This window comes from Melanotaenia boesemani, chromosome 13, assembly GCF_017639745.1.
Source record: "Melanotaenia boesemani isolate fMelBoe1 chromosome 13, fMelBoe1.pri, whole genome shotgun sequence".
Classification (NCBI taxonomy): Eukaryota; Metazoa; Chordata; class Actinopteri; order Atheriniformes; family Melanotaeniidae; genus Melanotaenia; species Melanotaenia boesemani.
The window spans coordinates 24,331,386-24,355,025 of record NC_055694.1 but is presented as its reverse complement, the minus strand read 5'-3'; the positions used below and the strand labels follow the sequence as shown (position 1 = coordinate 24,355,025).

Here is a 23,640-nt window from a genome sequence, read left to right as displayed (position 1 = left end):
AAACACTAATTAATTAATAACTTAGTTCGTTACAATCTGCTGAACAATGAATGAAGTTCGAGTTTAGATGCGTTGCCACCAGTTTTAGTCTGAGATGTTGGTGTTCACCTTGTGTTTGGTTTAAGTTCCTACACCCGCCATGACTCCAAAGTCCCTATCGTTAAATGTTCATGCAGCCATTTTACAAATGGATGGATTAAAATCTATGAGTTTACAAGCTGTCAGCAGCAAGTACACAATCATACTAAAAAAATTGTATTTGTTGTTATTAAAATTAAAATTAAGCATTTATTGTTTGTATGTTTTTATTCCAAAATCAAATAAATGATCTGTTCATCTGTGTAGATTCAGTTCTGATAAATTAATGTCTTCTGGGTGTTTTAAAAGGGCAAGACATATGTCTGAATATAATACATTAATTCATTTAATACATCTTGTTAAAGCAAAAGGAGCAGTAAAAATATAGGAGCAGTCAAAAATATGAGGGAGAATACACATTACAACAATTTTAAAATGATTTAGCGATTTACTTTACATGATCTGATGGCAGATCTACTCTGAAACATCTGAAAAGACTAAACAGTCCTCACTCGTGTTAGTCGGAGAACAACAATCACAACCTGGTGGAAGAAGGGAATGTTCTCATCTGGACATGGAAGTGTCACGCTGACCGCTGCCTCTGCATTAAAAATCATCTACTCATTGCGTCTGTAGCCAGTAACCCTTTCTACATGAATTCTCAGGTGTACCACCTCACCTGCTCTCATCATCCTGTTCATAGCTGGCATGTAGTAAATGTAGCCATCTTTACTTCTGCTCACTCAAAGCCCAAACTGTTCTTTATATCCAAACCACAGTCAGCTGGAAGGACATCACCTGGAAAAGGTTCTGCAGACGAACACGGTTCTCTGGGATGTTTATCCAATGTATTCACTGCACTGTCTCCATGGAAACGGAGGATGAAAATCCACTGGTTAATTTCCTTTTTGTGGGCTGATCACCAAGCTGCTGCTTCTGAGTGCACAACTTTCCCCCCTTTAGATTTCATTGAATTCAAATTGTACAGCATATTATACACTATTGTTAGATTACTGCTTTGTGTTGTCTGTGTTGCCAACCTGTGCAGCACTTAGCTCTGTCATGATGTTTGGTTGAGGGTGGTATTTAACTAAACTGATTTCTTTCCCCCTCTTGCATGTGAACCTGTACTCACATATGGAAAGCTTAAAACATGGACATTGAGTTGTGAAGGTAGCCCCTAGTGTTTTAAGCATATCTCTTTCTCACGTGTATTTGCTCTCTTGCCTTTAAAGGAGTCGGCGCCTCTCTTTTAAGTGAGAAACAAAAGATTAATATTTTTGTGTGTTTTCTTCTAGGGTTGTCAACGAATCGTAGAAGATTGGCAAAGGATTCTGATGGTTCGATCTCTGGTTATTAGCCCTCATGAGGACATGAGGACCTGGTTGAAATATGCCAGCCTTTGTGGCAAGAGTGGTCGGCTGGTCAGTACATTTACATATTTGTATAGAGCTTCTCTTTATTCTGCTTACTGTTAAAACTTAGCCAACAAAAGTTGGCTAAAATTGGGGATAAAATAGGGGTTAATGAAATTTGCAAATCATTGCATTCTGTTTACAGTTTACATTTTACCCAGCATCCCAACGTTTTTGGAACTGGGTTTGTGAAGTGATCAGTCATAGCTAATTAATTCAGTGATGTTCATCAGGAAGGAGACGTTAAGCAATGAGTGCAGCCATGAACTTCAGCTGTGACTGAAATTTCAATGTGTTTGAACATGGCACCCTCAATCTCATTGTTTATAGACCTGAACTGCAAATCAAAGCAGTGCTTCTTTTCTATCTTTGACCTCACTGTTTGCTGAAGATGGCGAGCAGTCTCCTTTAAACACATACATGTATATTGGCACAATTGCCAGCTTGCTGGAACCCACTTTTCCTGTCATTTTTTGCTAGAACCAGCAATTATGCCAAAAATGTGATGTGTAGGAGATGGAAAAAAAGTGCAGTTTTGAGTGATATACTGTATGTCGAGAAATCTTTAAACTTGTGAAACTCTTTTGAGACTTTAGGGTTCAGAAGAAAATTATTACAATTACAATTATTACAATACATCAGCTTGATTGAGGAGAAGCATGAAAGATGGGATGCAAGAACTGAATTCTTGCTTCTGCCAGGCAGGTCATGTGTGTATGGTTCACTTACACTGAGATATAAACAACCTCCTCCGTCCTTGCTGGATTTCTTTCTGCACGTGAACAGACATCCTGTCTCAGAAAGGAAAAACATGCTGCCTCCTCCTCAGATTATCTCTCTAGGGTCAACTTGTCCTGACTACAGAAAGTAGCCGTCTACCCCAAAACAGACCCTTAATACGTAACCTCAAGCATAGTTAACCTTATCATGAACTGAATTATTTTCCACAATATAATATGCATTTCATTCTTTTTTATAACCAAAATTTTAAATTTAACCTTGATCCATTCTCTCAGTTCTTAATAAAATATTCAGTTCAGTTACTTCTTGTCCCTTTGACACTAATGTCATCATTCTAGGCTCTTGCCCATAAGACGCTGGTGCTCCTTCTGGGCGTCGATCCCTCCAAACAACTTGATCACCCACTGCCAACAACCCACCCACATGTCACATACGCATACATGAAGTACATGTGGAAGAGTGCCCGCAAGGTAAGACCATTTTTTCTTTATTTTTCTCTTATGGCTCTTGATAAGTTTTATTAACTACAGATTGCAAAATGTCTGCAAGTCTGATTATCATCTTTGTATGAAGCATCAGACATAAAAAGCTGCATGAAAAGGAGAGTTACTGTATTTAAAGAGTAATGACATTTTTATGTTAAAAATAAAATTTGCTGAATAAAATAACATAAGCTTGAATTTAAAATCTGAAATATATTGTTGCCAAGAAAACTGCATTAAAGATGATTACAGCAACAGACTGTAACAGGAAAATGAAATTGCAGCCTGCGTAAAAAGATGACTGCCACATGCAATGTTGTCATAGTAACAGTCTTTTGCGATCAAGGCAGCTATAATGAGTTTTTCTTAGTTTATCAAATCACAACATGAAAATGGTGAATGGTGAAAGGTGTCACTAAAAAAACATATCTTCAAAAAGTCTGACCTGATTCTGCAGCTTCCATCACAGGTTTATAGTTGTCAGATTCTTTAATCATTCAAAATATAATAAATAATTTAATTGTTAAAAATTAATTATACAAAATGGTTCAAAACCTCCTTCATGGGTAATCCAAGGGGGACTTTGCTGGCAAGTCCTTGGAAATTTTTTGTTCCATTCTGATCTTAGAGTTCTCATGGTATCATTTTCTGTCTGTCTGCAGTTTTACGTTGTATAAAAACTCGTTGTGGAACATTTAGCACCTAAAGATCCAGATCATTCCTTAAGGAATGGGTAGAGACCCAAGACTAACAGCTAAAACAGGGTGAATATTGTATGTGCATGTGCCAGTTGGCCACTTCTGGTATGTAAATCCAAATAAATGATTCTGTTTCTCATAACAGGAGGATAATTATCTGCTATCCAAAAATCAGTGATTGGATGCTTTGAACAGTCCTTATTAACAATCTAATGAACCCTGTTTTATCAATTTGTAAACTCCTATAAAAGTCAGTGAAGGCAGCCCGCCTGGAGGCAATTCTGTCCTCAACTGGGCCATGAAATCTTTCCCAAGCAAGTTTCATAACTATAATCAAAGATGTTATTATTTTACTGCTTAAGTTAACAAACATTTACGAATTGTCTGCTAAACATGTTTCGGAAGGACTCCAGCGAGCAGAGTACTACATCAATATTTTCCTTATGATGCATTGGTTTATTCCTTTTGAGATCAGATTTTGCATGCAAAGCCATTTAGAAATAAAGTTAGAATGGCAAGAAAAGTGTTAAAAATAATCACAAAGCAGTGATTAGCAAATAGTCTCTTTAACTCTTTTCTACTCTTTATATGCTGCTTTAACATGTGCAGAGTGTAACTTGGGATTGTCCTGCTCATAAGACACCTTTCCTCTTTGTGTTGTGTAATTTGACAGGTTTGGAGCTTTTGTTTCTTTTGCATGTCTGTTGAGATGTAAGAGTAATTTAGTACTAGACTGTTATTAATGCTGTCAGTGATCTTCAGTATCCATGGCAACAGTGGGAGGAGCAAACTCAACATCATACTGCTAATAAAAGTTCTTTAGAAACAGCTATGGTTTCTTTGGCCCAGCATCCCACTCAGGAATGCTCTACATCATCCAGCAGTGGTGACCTAACATTATATTTAATGTTTCAAACTATGTGTTACCAAAGCAGCATGAGATTAAACTGCTAACTGCTGTGCCCTTTGCCATTTGTCCACCACACACACACCCGCATACACCCAGTGACACAGAATATATACTTCCCCAATCACACACAAACACACCCACATTTATTGCCAGGTGCTGAATAGTGTTTGCAGTTCCAGACTGTGGTTCTCATTAGGGAACTTAGGTAAGTGTGAGCATTGCTGTTCCCAGGAACAGCTGCACTATATGACAGAGAAAGCAGGAAAAAGGAAATACACACATAGGCTGACCTAAAAGAAAAAAGACAATTTTGCTGTTTTCCATTGTTCTGTGGTGTGAGTGTATGTGAGCTGTTACTGATCCCCCTTGTACTATTATTGAGTAAAAACTTTCTGTGGATAGTCAATTAGTCAGGTTATTATTCAGTTAGATTTTCTCTGGGGGGGCATTGGTGAACCCAGTGACAATGACATAAATGCTACCCAATCAATCAAGAAAATTTAAGATTCAAGTGTGCTAAACAGTTTTATAGCTGTCTGTTAGTAACAAAGTCATTTCATAATGATCCAAACCACAGACCAACAGAATTGTTGCAGTGACACCAGTCTCTACCTGCCGTTGATATTTGTGTTGTATCCCTGCAGATCGATGCCTTCCAGCACATGCAACATTTTGTTCAGGGTGTACAGCAACAAGCGCAACACGCCATCGCAGCAGAGGACCATCAGCGCAAACAGGAGCTCCACAAACTGATGGCCAGGTCTGTCTCTTTCTGCAGGCACAAGGCCGTGGCTCTTCTAACAGCTTTGGACATGTTAAAGAGGAAAAGTGCAGGTGTCAACAATAGAATTGATACTGGCTTAATTGCATATGGCTTCCTCAGGTTAAGCTGTCTGGTATTGTGCAGTCTGTCTCTAATGGTTACAAATAATTGCTCTAAAGCATAATTAATGTTATTCCTAAGACCTGTGTCTACTTTGAAAATTAAGTGTTGACATACCCTTTCTTATAATTTGTTATAATTAAAAAGTTTGCTGAGTTCCCTTTATAGACAGGAAAGAGAAAAGGAAGGAAAATTAAGTTCCAGAACTTAAATTTTTCAGTGCTTTTACCATTCAAGTTGCGTTTTTTCATTACACATAACCATTCATCCAACTAAGAATTTATTATGTTTTGCCAGTCTCTGTACTCTCACTGTGGCATGGCAGAGAAAGCAAATAGCAGCTTGCTGAAGCAAGGAAAAAGCAGCCTCATATATTTTCTTACTTCATGTTGTAAACACACAGAGTTCATGCGAAGTGCATTTAGCCTCTTTTCCATAAGAATGACCCAATGTGACATAGCAATTTTTACAAGTCTACTGGTGTCCTGTAGTCTATCTAAAGACTGCCCAGATTTTCTAAATTTCTCACCTCAAACCCCTCAATAAAAGGATCCTTTTGGCTATACACGTGGCAGTAAAGGTATTGCCAGGTGTGTCTCCTCCACAGAACTGTTGGTGTGCTCCTGTACCTCTTCCAGTGGGTGCTGTGCTCTGGCACAGCCACAACAACTTTCCACTATCATCACTTCACCTCGCTGTTGGAAAAGATTCAGCCTGAAATCTGTTGAAACACTTATCAACACAACCAGCGATTAAAAAAAACACACACACAAAAAAAAACTTGACATTCAAATAACTAACATATGATACATAGAAACATATGATGCAGTTAGTAGAAAATGGAAAATTTCATAATTCTGAAAGTTGCTTGGAATGACATAAAAGTCATAAAACATGTTTTTTGCGTGCTTTTTGGCTCATCAGAATACTGGAGGAGGGCATCTAAAGCTCCCTTTAGGATAGAGAGTCATCTGCCTTCCTGTTGTGAACAGAAGGTGATTATCTTTTTTACAGCATTTGTCTGCAGTGCATTATTTTTCATGTAGGTTAAATAACTCAAGAAGCACAAGAGGTGTGACATAGGATCAGACAGGTATAATCCCAGGTACAGTAAATCACACTGGAGTGTCATCTGGCCATATGCACCGACATATAGCAGTCATCTGCATCCTCCCATCTCATAAATCAAACATGACTAGACACAAGCGTGACAACAGACAGAAGAGGCTTCTTTCAGTTTTGCATCCTCCACACAGTGACTCTTACTATCTGAGGAATGCGTGTTAGGGGAAAACACCTGTATAATGTCAGTCAGGATGGTTTCTTTCCAGACATTCTCACACACTTTTGTGAATACATGGTATGGAGCACACCTGGACTGCTCACTTAGACTACATGCAGTCACACACAGACACCTCCACTCCATCCTGAAAGAATCCAGTGAAATTTCACCGATGCTTCACTTGAGATAAATAACTCTGGCATCTGTGGCCTAAATAAACTTGTCGTCTCAAGAGCCCCTAGACACCCTGTCCTCCAACTTTTACACATTGTCTGAAAAAGCTGAACCCAGTAAAAGATCTTGAAAACAGTTTGGCGTAAATGCTCTGAACCCAGACTGTACTTTTGTGCTCAAAGTAAATTGTGTAATGGCAAAAGGAAATTTATTGAAGGTACACTGCAGACAGTATTCAAAGGACTGATGGATGGATCAAGCGCAGGGTGTTTTCTGTTTACTTGCTTTGGTGAACTTCTGTGAGTTATATGCCCTAACTATGCCAAAATCTGCTGAAATGACTCTTGCTTGTAAATGTTCAGTATTTGTAGGTGATGGATGGAGCGAAGTCCTCAGGGATGTTCAATGTCTGCTTAAGTGGAAGGAAAATTGGATTGGATAATTGAAAATCTCCACATGTGATCCTACAACTTGTCAGCATATACTGTAAATGATCCACTGCCTTAAGTTGTAGTATATTTAATAATTCCTGTAAGATTTCCAAGTCTTATATGATTATGCAATGTCTTTTAAGCAAGCCACCCTTGGGCCTTGGATTTACAGAAAACCACTCCAAACACTTACAAGGAATGACAACATAAGTATCCCTCTAAAGTCATTATATTGTCTCAGTAGTACGGTTGTTTCCCGCCTACTGATGAAGTCATTGAATTTCTCTCCTTAGTAGAACTGCTGTTAATGACATTGACTTCTGACAGAAACTATATAATTTTATTATTAACCAAACAAAATGAAGTATTTTAACTAATGCTACTGTTTTCTGTAAATAAAATGAATGAATGTCAGCTATCTCAGATTAAATCTCCCTTTGTTTCCCCTTTATGTCCATGCAGATGTTTCTTGAAGCTGGGGGAGTGGCAGCTCAGTCTGCAGGGCATCAATGAGAGCACCATCCCTAAAGTCCTGCAGTATTACAGCAATTCCACTGAGCATGATCGCAACTGGTACAAGGTTAGACCTCCCTTCTCAGATTTAACCTTCCACTTTTGACTTCTATTTGGCTGCTGTGGAATCCCAGCTGTGTCAGCAAGCGATTTCCCAGACACATTGGACCCCCATTTTATTGTACTTCAAGGATAAATGTTAACATTTTGTTTTTCAGTTTTCATGGCTCATTTATTTTGCTTATTAAATAGCTGTGCATGTTAATTCATCTTTTGTTAAGGTGATAATAGTCAGCAAATCAGTTTTTTGTTGATCATGCATGTGCTGCAGGAACAAATGTCTCTATAGTTACATGCCCTTTCCCCATCCATCTTCACCAACTCTGTTTAGCTTTCAGCTTTTTAATAGCTGGTTACATAACGCAGCAAACACCAAAATTGTATATTTGGATCTTAAATTACAGCCCCCTGGAAGATATGTCTTATAAAAGCTGGAATATTACATTACAAACAAATGTGAAAGTGATTTCAAATTACTTGCTGTTAGAGAGTCATTTTCAGATTGTTTTTGCCATCTTTTGACAGGCCTGGCACGCCTGGGCTGTGATGAATTTTGAGGCAGTGTTGCACTACAAACACCAGAACCAAGGACGTGATGAGAAGAAGAAGCTGCGCCACGCAAGCGGTGCTAGTGCGAATAGTGAAGCCAGCAACAGTGACAGTGAGGTGGACAGCACGGATCACAGTCCTGTGCCTTCACCGGGCCAGAAAAAGGTCAATGAGGTGAGAGTCACAGAAAATCCACAAGATGCCATTCATTTTCCTTTTCTTGCAGTTTTCTCACATCTTTTTCTTTCTGCCGTGCATTAAAAAGTGTAAATTCTTTCCCTTCTGCAGGACCTCTCAAAGACTCTGCTTCTGTACACTGTACCTGCTGTTCAAGGTTTCTTCCGCTCCATTTCCTTATCCAGAGGAAATAACCTGCAGGACACCCTTAGGTGAGTTAAATGACTATCACACATACTGAGCAAGATTTCTGAAGAACCAAACGTTCTATATTCATGGACAGCTAGCAGAGATGCTAACTGAGTATAGGGTGACCTCTAGTGGCCAATTAGGATTGTCCTCTATAACCACAGATGATAATCAGAAGGGAGAAGATTGTCATTCATTCATTCATTTCTTTATTTTCTAACTTGTAGGGTTTTGACTCTGTGGTTTGACTATGGACATTGGCCTGAAGTGAATGAAGCTCTGGTGGAGGGCATCAAGACCATTCAAATAGACACCTGGTTACAGGTAAAGCACATGCACATATTTATTTGACATGGTGTTGGCCCTAGCTGTAAAGACAAAATAATGCCAACTACAGGGAAGGCTGTATTTAACGTAAAAGCGCAATCCACGTTTAAAAAAACATAAAACAAAAAGAAATAAAAAGAAGTGTATTCGTTATTATAAGAACACTTCCTGTGTCTGCTACATTGTACAGTATATTGCACATTAACACAGGTTACAAGCTTAAATATTTTCCAATTTGCTCTCTGCCTTTGCAGGTGATCCCTCAGCTCATAGCTCGAATTGACACCCCTCGGGCTTTGGTGGGTCGTCTCATTCACCAACTATTAACAGACATTGGACGGTATCACCCTCAGGTATGTGTGCTTACACCGCCACAGGTTTTTATTGTCATTATTTCCAAGACCCCATTTTCTAAGGTTTCTTACAGCATTACCAGCAGGTAATCAGTGTTTGCTCTCTGTTCACCTCCAGGCTTTGATCTACCCACTGACTGTGGCTTCCAAGTCCACCACCACTGCCCGTCATAATGCTGCTAACAAGATCCTGAAGAACATGTGTGAACACTGCAACACCCTGGTTCAGCAAGCCATGATGGTAGAGACTGGACCAGTTCTAATCACCCTAACAGATAAAATCTTCATTCTGTATTAGTCTCTTTCTGTACATGGATGAGCTGATCTAATATACTAATTTATTACAGATCAAGAAGTTGTTATCCTTGTAATGTTATCTTTCAAAAGTATTATTTGGAAAATGTATTTTATGAAAAAAGAGACTTGAATGCTAAGAACTATGCTGTAAAACTGACATTAAGGAGCAGTCTGACCTTTTATCTTTTGTCTTTCTTCAACCAGGTGAGCGAGGAGCTCATCAGAGTGGCTATATTGTGGCACGAAATGTGGCATGAGGGACTTGAGGAAGCGTCACGTCTTTACTTTGGTGAGCGCAACGTGAAGGGCATGTTTGCAGTGCTGGAACCTCTGCATGCCATGATGGAGAGGGGACCACAGACACTCAAAGAAACCTCTTTTAACCAGGTATGTGCTGTCTTCATATGATGTTTAAATGAGCAAACACCAGAAACTGTGATGTAGATTTGCATGATAGTTTGTCAATTTAAATGCGAAAAGTTAGTCACAGATTAAGTTGATTAATTTTAAAATGTGTTTGCTGCTTCCCTGCTCTGGAAGTGATGCTTGAATACAAATTCCTCATTTATCATTTAGCTCCTCTTAAGTGACTCCACACCTGTATTTGTCTTCATGCTGCAGGCTTATGGCAGGGATTTGATGGAGGCTCAGGACTGGTGCAGGAAGTACATGCGTTCTGGAAATGTAAAAGATCTGACTCAGGCCTGGGACCTATACTACCATGTCTTCAGGCGCATCTCCAAACAGCTACCCCAGGTGAGTGAGAATATACCACCACTCAATCAATCTACTCTGCCTCTTTGTCTAAACCACAGTTTTCATAACCTTTGCAGTATGCCTCAGGTAGGAACATATACCTGCAAGTGTATGCAAAGTGTGTTCACAAGACTTTTTGTGCATATAATGTGGAGAAATGAAAATGACTATTTTTTTCAGCTTAATAGGAGAATTCAACCTAAACCAGCAAATCTCATCTCAAACTATTATAAATCAGAAAAATGTGGTTGAGGAGAATCCACTGAAGCAGCACATATTTAAATGGCTCTTGGGGACGTTGGAGCTGACATTCAGCCACTTCTTCATTTCTTTGTCCACTTCGATCTCTCACCAGATGTTATGAGATATAGTTTGCTAGCTTATTCTTTGATCTTGTACAGGTAAATGCAATGGACTGATGAAACAAACTGAGTCATGACTATTAGTCGTGTAACAAAGCGAAAGGGAGATGAGATTTGACTGTAGAGAACAGCGTTTTGCCAGCATACCAGCATCAGAAAAAGAACTGAATGGAAATTGTTAGAAAACAAACAATCCTTATAACCTCCTTCACAGAACAATATACCAATAATTGTTTTGGGTGATGTTGAAAGATGGTATTTAGGGAGACAAAGTGACAATGGAGGTTCAAGATATAAGACATCATTGAAAAGCATTAGCACCTTTTGTTGTTATATCCTTTTATATTTTGTATTATAGATTTTTTTTAAGTTACAGATAATTGTCTTTCTGTTATTCTGCTCCATCTCTTAATTTAGACTTTCTTACTGAATTTATCAGCATTTTGTGCAACTAGCTGCAGTGAGGAGCTGCTGTGTTTTTTATTTAGTGTAAAGTGTAGCTACTTCAGAACTCAGCGGCACGTGTTATGACAAGGACCAGAGGGCGGGAACACATCACACCAGTTTTAAAATCGCTGTATTGGCTCCCCGTGCGTTTCAGGATTGATTTTAAGGTTCTTTTAATAGTTTATAAATGTCTTAATGGTCTTGGGCCATCTTATTTATCAGACCTTCTTTTAAGTCATGAACCCTCTCGGACCCTGAGGTCCTCTGGTATTGGCCTTTTAGTTGTTCCAGGGATGAGGCCCAAGACATACGGTGAGGCCTCTTTCCATTGTTACGGCCCTCGTCCGTGGAACAGTCTGACAGAGAGCCTCAGGGCTGCAGAGAACGTTGATGTTTTTAAAAAGAGGCTTAAGACCTACCTTTTTAGCCTAGCTTTTAACTAAATTTATTTGATCTTAAATTATTTTACATAATTTTAATTCACGTTATTTTATTTTCATTTTATTCAGCTGTACTACTTATTTATTTATTAATTTATTTATTTATTCATTCATTCTTAGCTGTTCTTATTGTTCTTAAGGTTGTTTAATTTTAATCTTAACTCCAGTGTTTTACTCGCCGAGGGGTTTTCCTTGCTCGGTCTGGGGGCTGCTGTCGTGGTGATTGCACCTATTCGGGGTGGCTGGGGGCCCTGCACTGCGGCCTTTTGGCTGTGGTGTGGGCCCCGGTCTGTCCTGATGGGGGTGGTTGCCGCTGTTAGACATGGGTGGACTGGCCCCTGGTGTGGATGGATCCCCATAATGCTGATATTGTTTCCTCACAGCAGCATCAGGCCGGATGCTTACCGGTGGTGATCAGGCTGCTCTGCTTCTCGAGCTAGCATGTAGTTAGCTGTGCAAAATGGACAGATATTTGACAACAAATAGACCAAAAGAACAGACCAACTGGCCTGCCGTGGAGGACACTGCTGCAAAAAAACCTATGAACTCTTAGCCAGCTAAAATCCTAAAATATGATGCAGCATACATTAGGGTATGGCTTTACAGCCATACAGAAAAATGGCCAAGATTACCCGAAATGCATCCTCTGTCTGGACACTCTAGTGTCCCACTAGTGTAATCTCTGTCACTTCCAGACACACATACACGAATGCACACACACACACACATGAAAGAGGTTTTCTTTTGTTTTGCTCTTATCTGTCAAAGTTTGTTGAAAAGTTTATTAGTCAGTAGGAATATTTTCTTATGCTAAACAAATGTAATAATTATTGAATAGTGAAAATAAGAAAATACATTATATACATTCTGGCCCCCAGCCAGAAGCTAATGCTGTTTGGGATGCCTTTGCATTGAAAAGTTTGACACCCCTGTCCTAAAACACAATTACAAAAACATTTCCTCATTTGAGTAATAAGCCTGGCTTTGCTTTTTATTCTTCAGACCACCTGCCTGCAAACTATCATCATAGTGTTGCACATATAAGCAAATGTATTGAGCTTGTATATGGTCAGTAATGTGTGGACTGTACATATGGTTTGTATCAAAAGTAAAATTTTAACACTATCAGAATTAAAAGAATTAAACTTAAAAATTAGATCTTGTTTCTTTTTGATAAAAGATTAAATTTAACCGATGTCATTTTTCAACTATCATCACAGTGTTGAAGTGACATTAAAAAAGTTCTGTCAGCAGCTCTTACTCCACATAATAAATAGAGATGATAATACTATTTGGCGTGATGGCGTGGCCTTGCTCGCAGGGATGCTTCCTGTTGCGACATTACAGTACTCAGCATGAAATACACAGCAATTTAATAACATGCTGGAAGGAGTGCAAATGTTCCTCCACAGGGCATTAACATAGAAATAAATCATCTCCAGGATGCATCCAAACAGCAGATTTAGAGCTGGCTGGGTCAGAAACCATGCACGGTACTCATACATCAGCATTAGGAAATTAACTGTAAAACCCTTTTAGACTCAGACTTGGTACAGTGTAAATGACTGATTGTTGGATTCAGACAGGCAGTAAATGGATGAAGAAGGCTCCAGCAGGATTTGTAAGTCGTTGCATATAAAACAACCTTTTCCACATAAAACCCTAATTTGAATACAAGCCCCAGTGTGTGATGCAATCTGCATATCGCTTTAGGCTCTGTTTTTTTGTGCCCAGCAGACTTAAAACTAATTTCATTTTTCTGTACAACATTCTCACCTCACCAACTTTTCCACAGCTGACCTCCCTGGAGCTACAATATGTGTCTCCTAAACTGCTGATGTGTCGGGACCTGGAGCTTGCGGTACCTGGCACTTACGACCCCAACCAGCCTATCATTCGCATCCAGTCAATCGCCCCCTCCCTGCAGGTCATCACCTCTAAGCAGCGCCCACGCAAACTCACCATCATGGGTAAGACAAAGAGGAAATTGAACAGGCTTTGAGGCTCTCAACCCATTATATAAGGAAAATGAATAGAGATAAAGAAATTTCGACTAGTGCTGTGCTTTGAGCTGGTGATCAATAGCGACTATACCAAAACAACACACATGCTCCAAGCTGTGATTTATTTAAAAAATAATCATTCAAGGCAACATTTTTTTGTGCGGTTAATGCTTGAGAATAAAAGTCTTCCTTACCAAAAGAGGCATTAATTCAAAATTGAATCTTAGTCCCTACAGAATAAAAGCAGACTGTTCAGTCAGCTTTTCACCAATTAGAAATCTTGTATTTTTCAAGAGAAAAAGTATGAATTGATTTGTCAGGAGCCCTCCTTACATTGTGCATTGATATTGAATTTATAATAGAAATAAATAATTCTTTTACTTTATCACCTACTCTGTGGAGTAAAATAAAATGACAGTGAAGTGCTCCTGAAATCACACTGCACCATAAAGTCACCTTGTCTTGAAGCCAAATCCTCACATTATCAATCACTAATGGTTCACTCTGCTTCAGATTCTCTTTCACTGGACAGCGCAATACCTTGTTCTGATACATCCCATCAGTGTTACACAACACACTCTGTAAGAGATGATAGCCAATAAATCAGGTGACCTCTGGAGCAAGGCTTCAGATTAAGACCTGTCACCCACTGCAGGCAGCTTAGATTTACTGTTGGTATTCTGTCCTCTTTCAACATGTTGCTTACTGGGATTGTCATTAGAGGCAGACTCAGAATAAAAGTGGAACTTTTCTTTTCTCTTTTTACTTGATATTTAGCTGTGGTCCATTAATGGTTGTTTGCCAGTTATAGTGTTGAAGTAGTGGACTCATTAATTGAATGATATCTGTACCTCAGAAGTGCTGAAAACCTAAGAAAAATCATTTGTGATGATCATCTGATGAACTTCAGGTCATCCTATTTCAGGATGACTAAGAAACTGTCATGAAAAATGTACTTTTCAGCCATTTTGATCGTGAAAGGGTTTCAGTGCGCATTTTTCATCCATACTCAGATAGCAGCTGTGATTTTGAGAGCATGTTGACACAAACTGAGTACTTTGTAGCGTCACTTTCTATCACTCTCTGATAGTTCTGTTTTCTTTTCTTCCCCTAATTACAGTTATATAGTATTTTCATAGTTATAAACATAGCACATGCAGAACTTGACATGACATCTCTTAGAGAAAGAAAGCAGAAAAAGTAGCACTATTATTGTTCTATTAGAAATATTCTGTTTTTGTAACCGCTTTCCTCGGATCAGACATGATATTTTTCAGATAATATTATTGTTAAAAAATTTATTTATGTGACAGCACTAACATAAACTCTGCTTTAGGAATAGCACGGTTCATATGAAATAATGAGACTTTGCCTCAGGAGATGATGATAACGATGCAGCAAGGGAGCAGCCTGCCAAAAACAACCAATAGTGCCAAATCCAACCATATAATGATTTTGACATCAGGCTTTCAGTAATACATCAATGATGTATTTTATACCTCCACCTGCAGGTAGTAATGGCCACGAGTTCATGTTCCTGTTGAAGGGCCATGAGGACCTGAGGCAAGATGAGAGAGTCATGCAGCTTTTTGGTTTGGTCAACACACTGCTGGCCAACGACCCTGCGTCCTTGCGCAAGAACCTCAGGTAGATGTCCACACATACACACATTATACTACACACATGCTGTTTCCATGCATGATGTCCAGCTAGTTTCCATTTCAAATGTGTACTAGACAATAGAGGTTTTTTGTTTGACATATATTTTCACCACTTGGAAATACTCCAAGACGATGCCTGTTCAGAGAAAAAGGAGGCCAGACTTGATTCAAAATGTTTGCTGTAGCAAGTGCAATCTTTTGTTAATAGCATGCTGATGATAGATACCAGCGTTTTCATTATAAACAAGCAGGCGGTGCAGAAAGGAAAGCAACAAATGCCAACTGCATGCATGCTTCTTCTCTACATATCCTGTCTCCAGACAGTCTTTTTGCTCTGTTCATAAATTACACTCCTGGCATTATTCACTTAATAAAACCAAAAATATGTGTGTTTGTGCTCGTCTTGGCTCCGCATTGGATTCTTCAGCATTCAGCGCTATGCTGTGATTCCTCTGTCCACCAACTCAGGCCTGATTGGCTGGGTGCCACACTGTGACACCCTGCATGCCCTCATCAGAGACTACAGAGAGAAGAAAAAGATTTTGCTCAACATTGAACATCGCATCATGCTCAGGGTGAGAGATCACTACTAACATTCACTAGATTTGTACTCACTCACTTCTAAGTGAAAACGTGTTTTTTTTTCTGCTGCAGCTGTGTTTATTTCCGTTGTTAAGAGGACAGTTGTCTCATTTTCAATCATTTTTCTTGCTTAGCAACTCCAAAGTGGTAAAAACAATGACACTCCCTGGACGAATCGTGCTGATTCATGTGTAAATGAGCTTATTTACTCACATATTATTTACTGATTTGTGCCAGCAGTTGGTCTCATTCTGGAAGTATTTCTAAATTTGTGATTTTCAAATAAAACCATCCATGCTAAATAAATTCATTAAAGCTCCAGAAACATCTGTTTTGGGTAATTATATTGTAAAGTGCCAATCTCGCCTTAATCAAAACACATTCATAGGGCCTTAATTGTCACAGATTAACTACAAGGTTCTTCTTCTGAATTCACAATGAGTCAAAGTACAAACTTAATTCATAGTTTCCTTTGCTCTATTGTGACCTTGCTGTACAGCAAAAAAAAAACAAAAAACTGAATAACATTGGAGAATAGTGAAATATCAGGTTATTACCTGCTGCACAAAGGTCAATAGTTTGATTTGCAAAATACTGTAAAGCTACGATGATACCCCACTTTCTTTTTATAGCTTAAACTCAATTAAGATGGACTTATAACTGGAAACTGTTGTGTGCTGTGACAAGTCTTAATTTTAAATTCTGTATGAAACTGCGTCCCCATGGAGACCGACAGACCATCTGGCTTGCCAGCTTATGTCATGACGTGAGGGTGCATTGATTCACATGGTGTGAATAACTTGCACATCTGTGTAGGCACCATTAATGCTGATATACAGGTTTTGGATCAGCATATGCTGCCTTCCAGGTGACTTGCTTTGCAGGGTAGGGGTTGCTTATTTTGGCAAGTCGATGCAAAACCAAATTCCATATATATTACAACAGCATGGCCCTGTGATTCAGAGTCCAGACACTTTCAGTACATGTATAGTTAGAGGACATCAGTCCACCAGGCACCAGTGATCAAAGTATAACTCAGCAGACAGCTTAATATATGCAGACAAACCACAGAAAGAAAAGTTTTTTAATCAAGTGTTGGTAATGACACGTAAGCACTCACAAACATGTTCACGTTGCACAGAGAGTGGATAGAGGTCAGTGTATAAGGTGTGTGAGTTTTTATTGTGTATTTTTCAGATGGCCCCAGACTACGACCACCTGACGCTGATGGAAAAGGTGGAGGTGTTCGAGCATGCTGTCAACAACACTGCTGGAGATGACCTGGCCAAGCTCTTATGGCTCAAGAGCCCCAGCTCTGAGGTGAGATGCTCCACTCAGCGCTGGGGAGGATCATTTAGGACACTTGACGCTCACATTTCTGTGAAAAATGTCGGGAGTTCTCAATTATCGGACGGATAATGTACAGATCTATAAATAATTTCCCATTAAGATGGCCTCTCGGTAATAAACTGGTGCTCTTTTTATAAAGGTTTTCATGTGATGCTGGTCGTAGTGAAGATAAAACAGATGTTTTCCATGTAGAAATGGTTTTCTGGGTTGTATGCCCTACGTTCAAAGCACCCACTACAGGATTTCATTTACAGATCCTTCAAATTGAATCCATTTTTTTTAAGTACCTCATGAAGTGTCGGAAAGGATGTCTTCTGCAGCCTCCCACAGATGTACATTTCCATCTCCACTTACATCGCCTACAACAGACCTACGCTATTCTGCTCAGGTGTTACTAACCGAAAAGTTCTCATGATGCAAATATCATCCCTCTTTCAGGTGTGGTTTGACCGGAGGACTAACTACACCCGCTCCCTGGCTGTGATGTCCATGGTGGGCTACATTCTCGGCCTAGGCGACAGGTGAGCTTCCCACCACAAAGATGAGGTTTTCCATTATCTTTAATAATAAAATAATAACAATAACCATGATCGAATATTAATTTGGAGACTCTGTTTATCCTGCAGGCATCCATCCAATTTGATGTTGGATCGATTAAGCGGCAAGATCCTCCACATTGACTTTGGAGACTGTTTTGAAGTGAGAGGAGATTTTCTTTCTGTCCATCATCAGCTTTTCTTTGTCATTATTTATCTGAACCTGACCCTCAAATCAATGTTATGCAGGTGGCAATGACCAGAGAAAAGTTCCCAGAAAAGATCCCGTTCCGACTGACGAGGATGCTGACCAATGCTATGGAGGTGCAGAACTCTTGTTAACACTGTAATAAGCATTTTAAAATGTGTTTAATGTCTGTGCCTCAGCTTGGAAAGTCTTATTTTCAAGTTATGCAACGGTTACAGTCTTCAGTCTAATCCTCAAAAATATTCCTCTATCATCCAAAAACCCTTTCCGAGCTGCTGCTGCTTTGTCTCCTGAACTAGATCATTATTAGTCTTTTTTCCTAAATGTGCAGCTTTTTATCACGACTCACTGTATCTTGTACTTAAGCAAAGAAGAAAATGAATTAAAAATGAAAGCATGAGAAATGAAATTCAGCTTTCTGAAAGTTTTAAGTTGAGTCATCTTCCAATTCAAGTAAGAAGTGTACTTTTAGTTAGTTTAAAGCAAAATTCTCTGATCTAAATATAAAGCAAAGCATTGCACCACCATATTACATCACAAAAGGAAAGTGGCTCTTCCTTTTAACTACCAAATATATTAATGTGTCTTTAAATGAAACTTAATTATCTGCTGTAAAATGTTTCTTTATCAGCTTAGTTTGTGTGTGGTTGCGTGGCAGGTTACGGGCTTGGATGGTAACTACAGGATCACTTGCCACACAGTCATGGAGGTGCTGAGGGAGCACAGGGACAGCGTCATGGCTGTGCTGGAGGCCTTCGTCTATGACCCTCTGCTCAACTGGAGGCTCATGGACAGTAAGGATGAAACTATACACTGTTTTAGATTTTCATACAGAGAGCTAATTATTATTATTATTGGTTGTTTCTGGACAACGTGACCCTACACAGGCAATAGATCAGCATCTACATAAGTGCATAGTGAATATGCTTCACTATACATCAGCTTGGAAAATTATATCAGCAGGGTCAGTGCAAACATGATTTAAGACTTTGATTTTGTTAGTATTTTAGAGAGAATTGTCTAAACAATAAAAAGATGCATTGTGGACATCTATGTGTCCTAAGTCAAATTTTCTGCTGCCTTGCCCAACTCCACCCGTGGATAATTCAATAATAATGTATGTCTCAAATAAACTTTAATTTCACAACTATCGAACAAATCTGTTTCATTTAAATGATTTCATTTAAAGAAATAATAATCCATGAATCAGGACCAGAAATCCAGAACTGGCTGCCGAGCGGACGGCTCATTTGTGATTTGTAAGCCTTTTGTACTGTAATTGTTTTTCTGAGTCAACATCACTAGAAAACCTTAATCAGTGTGAAGTATGCTGATTAAATTTCTCCTGCAGCGGGAAACAGTGCCGGGAAAATAGTTTTTAAGACTCAAACGGAATAAGTGAAATATAGAATAATGAGAAGTAACTGTCATGCTATGGAAAATCTTACACACCTTTTTTTTTTTATCTCATTCACAGCAAATACCAAAGGCACCAAGCGGTCCCGTACCAGGACCGACTCGTACACCGCTGGACAGTCAGTGGGTCGGTCTATAACTCAAACTGCAGTTATAACTGCTTTTTGTTATATCTTTACCTCCCATATGCATTTAAATATTTAACCATGTTGTGGTTTACAGAAGCTCTGGAGGGAATAGACCTTGGGGAGACCACACACAAGAAACCAGGAACCACTGTGCCTGAATCCATTCACTCCTTCAGTGAGTTACCTTTTAGTGCCTGGCCTCTCTTGGATCATTTGTTGTTGTAGAAACTTTTAGTTTTCCTCTTCTGAGTTTTACCACAGCAATGCAAAGCTTTCAATGCCATCGTGGATGCTTGGTGAAGCTGCTGTGCTATTATAAGAAAGCACTTAGATCGGCTTTTATGTCCCTCTGCTGCAGAGAGGCTTGTTATAAAGAGAATACAGTTTGTTTTTCTGAAATTGTCAGTAGTTGTTGATGCCAGCATGTTTGTGCTTTCTTAGTTGGAGATGGCTTGGTGCAGCCCGAGGCTCTCAACAAGAAAGCTATTCAGATTATCAACAGAGTGCGGGACAAACTTACAGGTACGTTCTGCAGCTCTGCACAGGACAGGACTTAGGTAACTTCTTTAGGTACAAGTGTTTTAATCTATACCTACCTGTAATTTAACATCTTATCAAAATTCAAATTCTTTCTTATAAAAAAAGTACATGATGAAGGATTTAAGTTGTGTTTTTAGTAGTTACCTAAAGTAGTGACTTATCTTAGTGTTAAGAAAAATATCCCATTAAGAGTTTGTCTCCTACAGGTCGAGACTTTTCTCATGATGAGACGCTGGACGTGCCAACACAAGTGGAACTCCTTATCAAGCAAGCCACATCACATGAAAACCTGTGCCAATGCTACATTGGATGGTCAGTACACCTTTTTGCTTCGTAGTTCAGTAAGAGCAGTGACACAAAGCAGCAGGAATCTGACTCAGATCTGACTGTCAGGATGATGTAAATCAGGGGTAACCAACGTTGGTCCTCGAGGGCGCCAATCCGGCAGGTTTTCCAGATTTCCCTGCTCCAGCACACCTGACTCAAATTAAATGGATCCAACAGCCTATAAGGATCTCCACAATGACTCGTTAGTTTAAGTCAGGTGTGTTGGAGCACGGAAATGTGGAAAACCTGCCGGATTGGGGCCCTCGAGGACAGACGTTGGCTACCCCTGATGTAAATGCATATGTCATGCTACCTCTGTAGCTTCACATTGCTTTTATTGCTGCATGACATGTCATGATTTGTTTGACTTAAAAAAAAAAGAAGTAAAGTTTTTTTTTTTTTTTTTTTTTATTCCAGGTGCCCGTTTTGGTGAAGAACCATTTTTTCCTCCAAGGTTACACTTGAAATACTTTCCCTCTGATACACAAAGAAGGAGCTTTCAACTCTGAAAAAAGCTCTGAAGCTCACAATGCAGGACCTCAAGAGCATTTTGGATTTTGTTTTTAGTTGTAACTTCTCCTGTAACTTTATGAAGTACCACCAAGAGCTCTGTCTTACCCTGATTGTCATGGTTTAATCCTGTAATCTTTAGTCCAGTAGTTACAGCTTTAAAGGACTCTTCTGATTTTTAACGTCACGAATACTTGCTGAATACTTTCTATAATGGCCATATTGTAATCATTTTAAATATTTCTTACTACATGCATACTGTCTGCTTCTTACCAACCTCACCAATCTGTTGTAATATTGTGTAATAATGTGACAAATTTCAATAATATTGTTTGCCCTTTACTAACTTAAGCATCCTTTAAAGGTTATTTGTGAACAGACATGAGAATAAGTGGATGAGAGGATCAGAATGTGCTATAAGGGCATTTGTGTGCCATTAAACTCTGTACAGATACCACTCTGACTTTGCTGCACTTATTTTATGTAAAAAGATGGTTTGTGTCTCGCCTTGTTTTTTCTCTGACACCCACAGAGGGCACTCTGACTCCTAATAACATCCTTCTCCTCCATCTATTCTCAAGCAAGGCTCTAGGCGAATCTGCAGGCCAGAAATGATGAAACCTGACCAGATTTTACCCTAAAACCAAAACTAAATACTAGATTTTGAGCACGAACTATTGAGATTAGCATGCTTGTTTTAACAGCAGCTGCTATCTTGCAGCTACGGTAAGTTGTACAGTTTTCCACCACCTACAGGCTCTGACAGCATCAAAACTCATTCAGATGTTTTAAAATCGCTGAGCAAGCACTGAAGCCTATTAAATCAGTTTCCTATGTTATCTGGAGAGTAAAAGGTAGCCTCTGTTTTACTTGTGCTCATTGTTATTCCCTCACTAATTTCTCCATTTATTTCTCCTGCGTTCTCCTCTGAAGGTTAATTACTTATAGATAGTTAAGGATTAGGGATCAACAAAAAACAGTCCATTGATCTCTTCCCCACCGAGCCCACCTCTGCAATGTCACAGTCTTTACACATTGGAACAGAGGAATGGTGATTATCTGTTCATATCGATTTATTCCTCCTCTGTTTTCCCTCTCTTTTTACCCTCCTTTGCCTCCACTCTGTCACTTTCTTTCCTCCTACTACTAAAACCTCATTATCAAAAATGTGACTTTTCATAGCCGGTGCCACTATTTCTGTTGTTCCTTCTCTCTCGTCTAATTTGTTTGCATTTTTTTCAGCTTTGAGTCTGGTGAGGGGGTCTGGCAAGTCAATAGCTTAAGTTAAATAGGCTGCATTGATTTCGAGAGGGATTTAGCTGTTTACCAACTGTGGAAATGGGTTGGGGCCACAGAAAAACAGCCCAGGTGTCCGTGTGGAGCAAGTCAATGGTGATAAATGATACTCATCGGAAGACAATGCCCCCAAAATGAGGGAAGGTGAGCGGCTTGGCATTGGAGGCTGGGGATGCAGGAGGCCATGCTCCATCAGCCTTTCAGGATGTCACATGAAGCCAACCAGGCTCAGCACCCTCAGCCAAGACTTTAGGAATGCTGGGTTATGGCAATACGTTCGCTAGTATTAGCACCCCCCATCCCACCCCACTGGGACATAATCTTTTTTTCTCTCGCATGTAAGTCTTTTCTCCATCCTTGATCTTGTGTTTCCCGGCAAGAGCTCCCCTCCAGATGTTATTCCACATCCATGCACCCTCTTTAGCTTCCCATAACCCCTCGAGATTTCATAAATGCTCCATCTGACTCGGGTGCAGTCACATGTACCAGAACACACACTTAAAATGAGGTTTCTTGTTTCCTTGTAAAAAATAAATAAAAAAAAAAATCCAATTAGCATTCTCAATATGCTCACATGAAAGTTACCCACAAAGACAAACATTGCAAATCTATCACTTTAGATTGCTTTAATTTTAAATGCCACACTCTGCAGTCAGAATACAATAAATCCAAACTAAATTAACAATAATCAGTGTTTGACAGCCAACATGGCCTAAAAGGAGGCTATGAAATGTTGACCAGAATGAGTAACAACATGGCAACATATCTACCCTGATGTTAGATCCATTTCTAAAAAGCAAATGTTTTTCAAAACCTTTAAAAACAATCATATCATTAATATTTTAGTTAACAGTAAAGTCATATAGCATTGCTGTGACTAAAGCAGAGATGACAGCTAATGATCAATATTTTAAGAAGATTTAGATAATCAAATTATAATTAATGAGCACTGTTGTTTAATTCTTTTATTTTTCTGGAAATAAAATGTGTACACAGTGAAGGTTTTCCTGAAACCCCCCAAACTGAGCTTGATTCATAGAAGTGAAGTTTCCCTTTAAAACTGTTCAGAGTAACAGAAGCATGAAAGTGCCAACAGCAAAGTAACACCTCACAGGTGATGTAGGACAGAGCACAGCCTTCAGCTTGGTCATCACTGTGCACTGGGTCTAATTAATCTGTTGTTTTAATGTATGACTCTTTTTAAGGTGTGCAAATCAGACGTGAATAAGCCGAGCTGTTGGAGGAAGTTTCCGTTAAAGAGGCCAATGCAAGTAAACTTCATGGATACTTTTCCTGATTTACCAAAAGTCCTTTGCCTTCCTGAGGTTATGAGACCACTTTGCCTCTTTTGCCACACAACTCCCCTCCAACTTTAAATTTAACAGCTGAGAAGAGAGAGGCAGCGGCAATATTGATGACCCACCAGAGCAGTTCGATTGCAGACCATGGAGTTGTTGAAAGCTGCAGCCAGGACTCCGGCTGTCTCTGTGCACTGTTGTGTAAAGCCAGTATCGATGAA

The 23,640-nt window shown here is 39.3% G+C and overlaps 1 protein-coding gene across 1 annotated transcript in view; it reads left to right on the top strand.

Moving 5' to 3' along the window:
- mtor (mechanistic target of rapamycin kinase) overlaps positions 1-21,282 on the top strand; it is an 82,785-nt gene extending 61,503 nt beyond the window's left edge. Inside the window, exons 35-58 of the mRNA XM_042003286.1 lie at positions 1,377-1,502; positions 2,573-2,704; positions 4,969-5,084; positions 7,557-7,674; positions 8,193-8,390; positions 8,505-8,605; positions 8,810-8,906; positions 9,164-9,262; positions 9,381-9,503; positions 9,764-9,946; positions 10,181-10,315; positions 13,360-13,534; positions 15,079-15,214; positions 15,656-15,803; positions 17,008-17,130; positions 17,599-17,681; positions 17,787-17,859; positions 17,946-18,020; positions 18,563-18,698; positions 19,382-19,447; positions 19,543-19,623; positions 19,890-19,970; positions 20,195-20,300; positions 20,733-21,282. Coding sequence (XP_041859220.1) covers positions 1,377-1,502; positions 2,573-2,704; positions 4,969-5,084; positions 7,557-7,674; positions 8,193-8,390; positions 8,505-8,605; positions 8,810-8,906; positions 9,164-9,262; positions 9,381-9,503; positions 9,764-9,946; positions 10,181-10,315; positions 13,360-13,534; positions 15,079-15,214; positions 15,656-15,803; positions 17,008-17,130; positions 17,599-17,681; positions 17,787-17,859; positions 17,946-18,020; positions 18,563-18,698; positions 19,382-19,447; positions 19,543-19,623; positions 19,890-19,970; positions 20,195-20,300; positions 20,733-20,748 — 2,727 coding nt within the window. The 3' untranslated portion in view covers positions 20,749-21,282. The remainder of the gene's footprint in view (positions 1-1,376; positions 1,503-2,572; positions 2,705-4,968; positions 5,085-7,556; positions 7,675-8,192; positions 8,391-8,504; positions 8,606-8,809; positions 8,907-9,163; positions 9,263-9,380; positions 9,504-9,763; positions 9,947-10,180; positions 10,316-13,359; positions 13,535-15,078; positions 15,215-15,655; positions 15,804-17,007; positions 17,131-17,598; positions 17,682-17,786; positions 17,860-17,945; positions 18,021-18,562; positions 18,699-19,381; positions 19,448-19,542; positions 19,624-19,889; positions 19,971-20,194; positions 20,301-20,732) is intronic.
- The last annotated feature ends 2,358 nt before the right edge of the window (positions 21,283-23,640 follow it).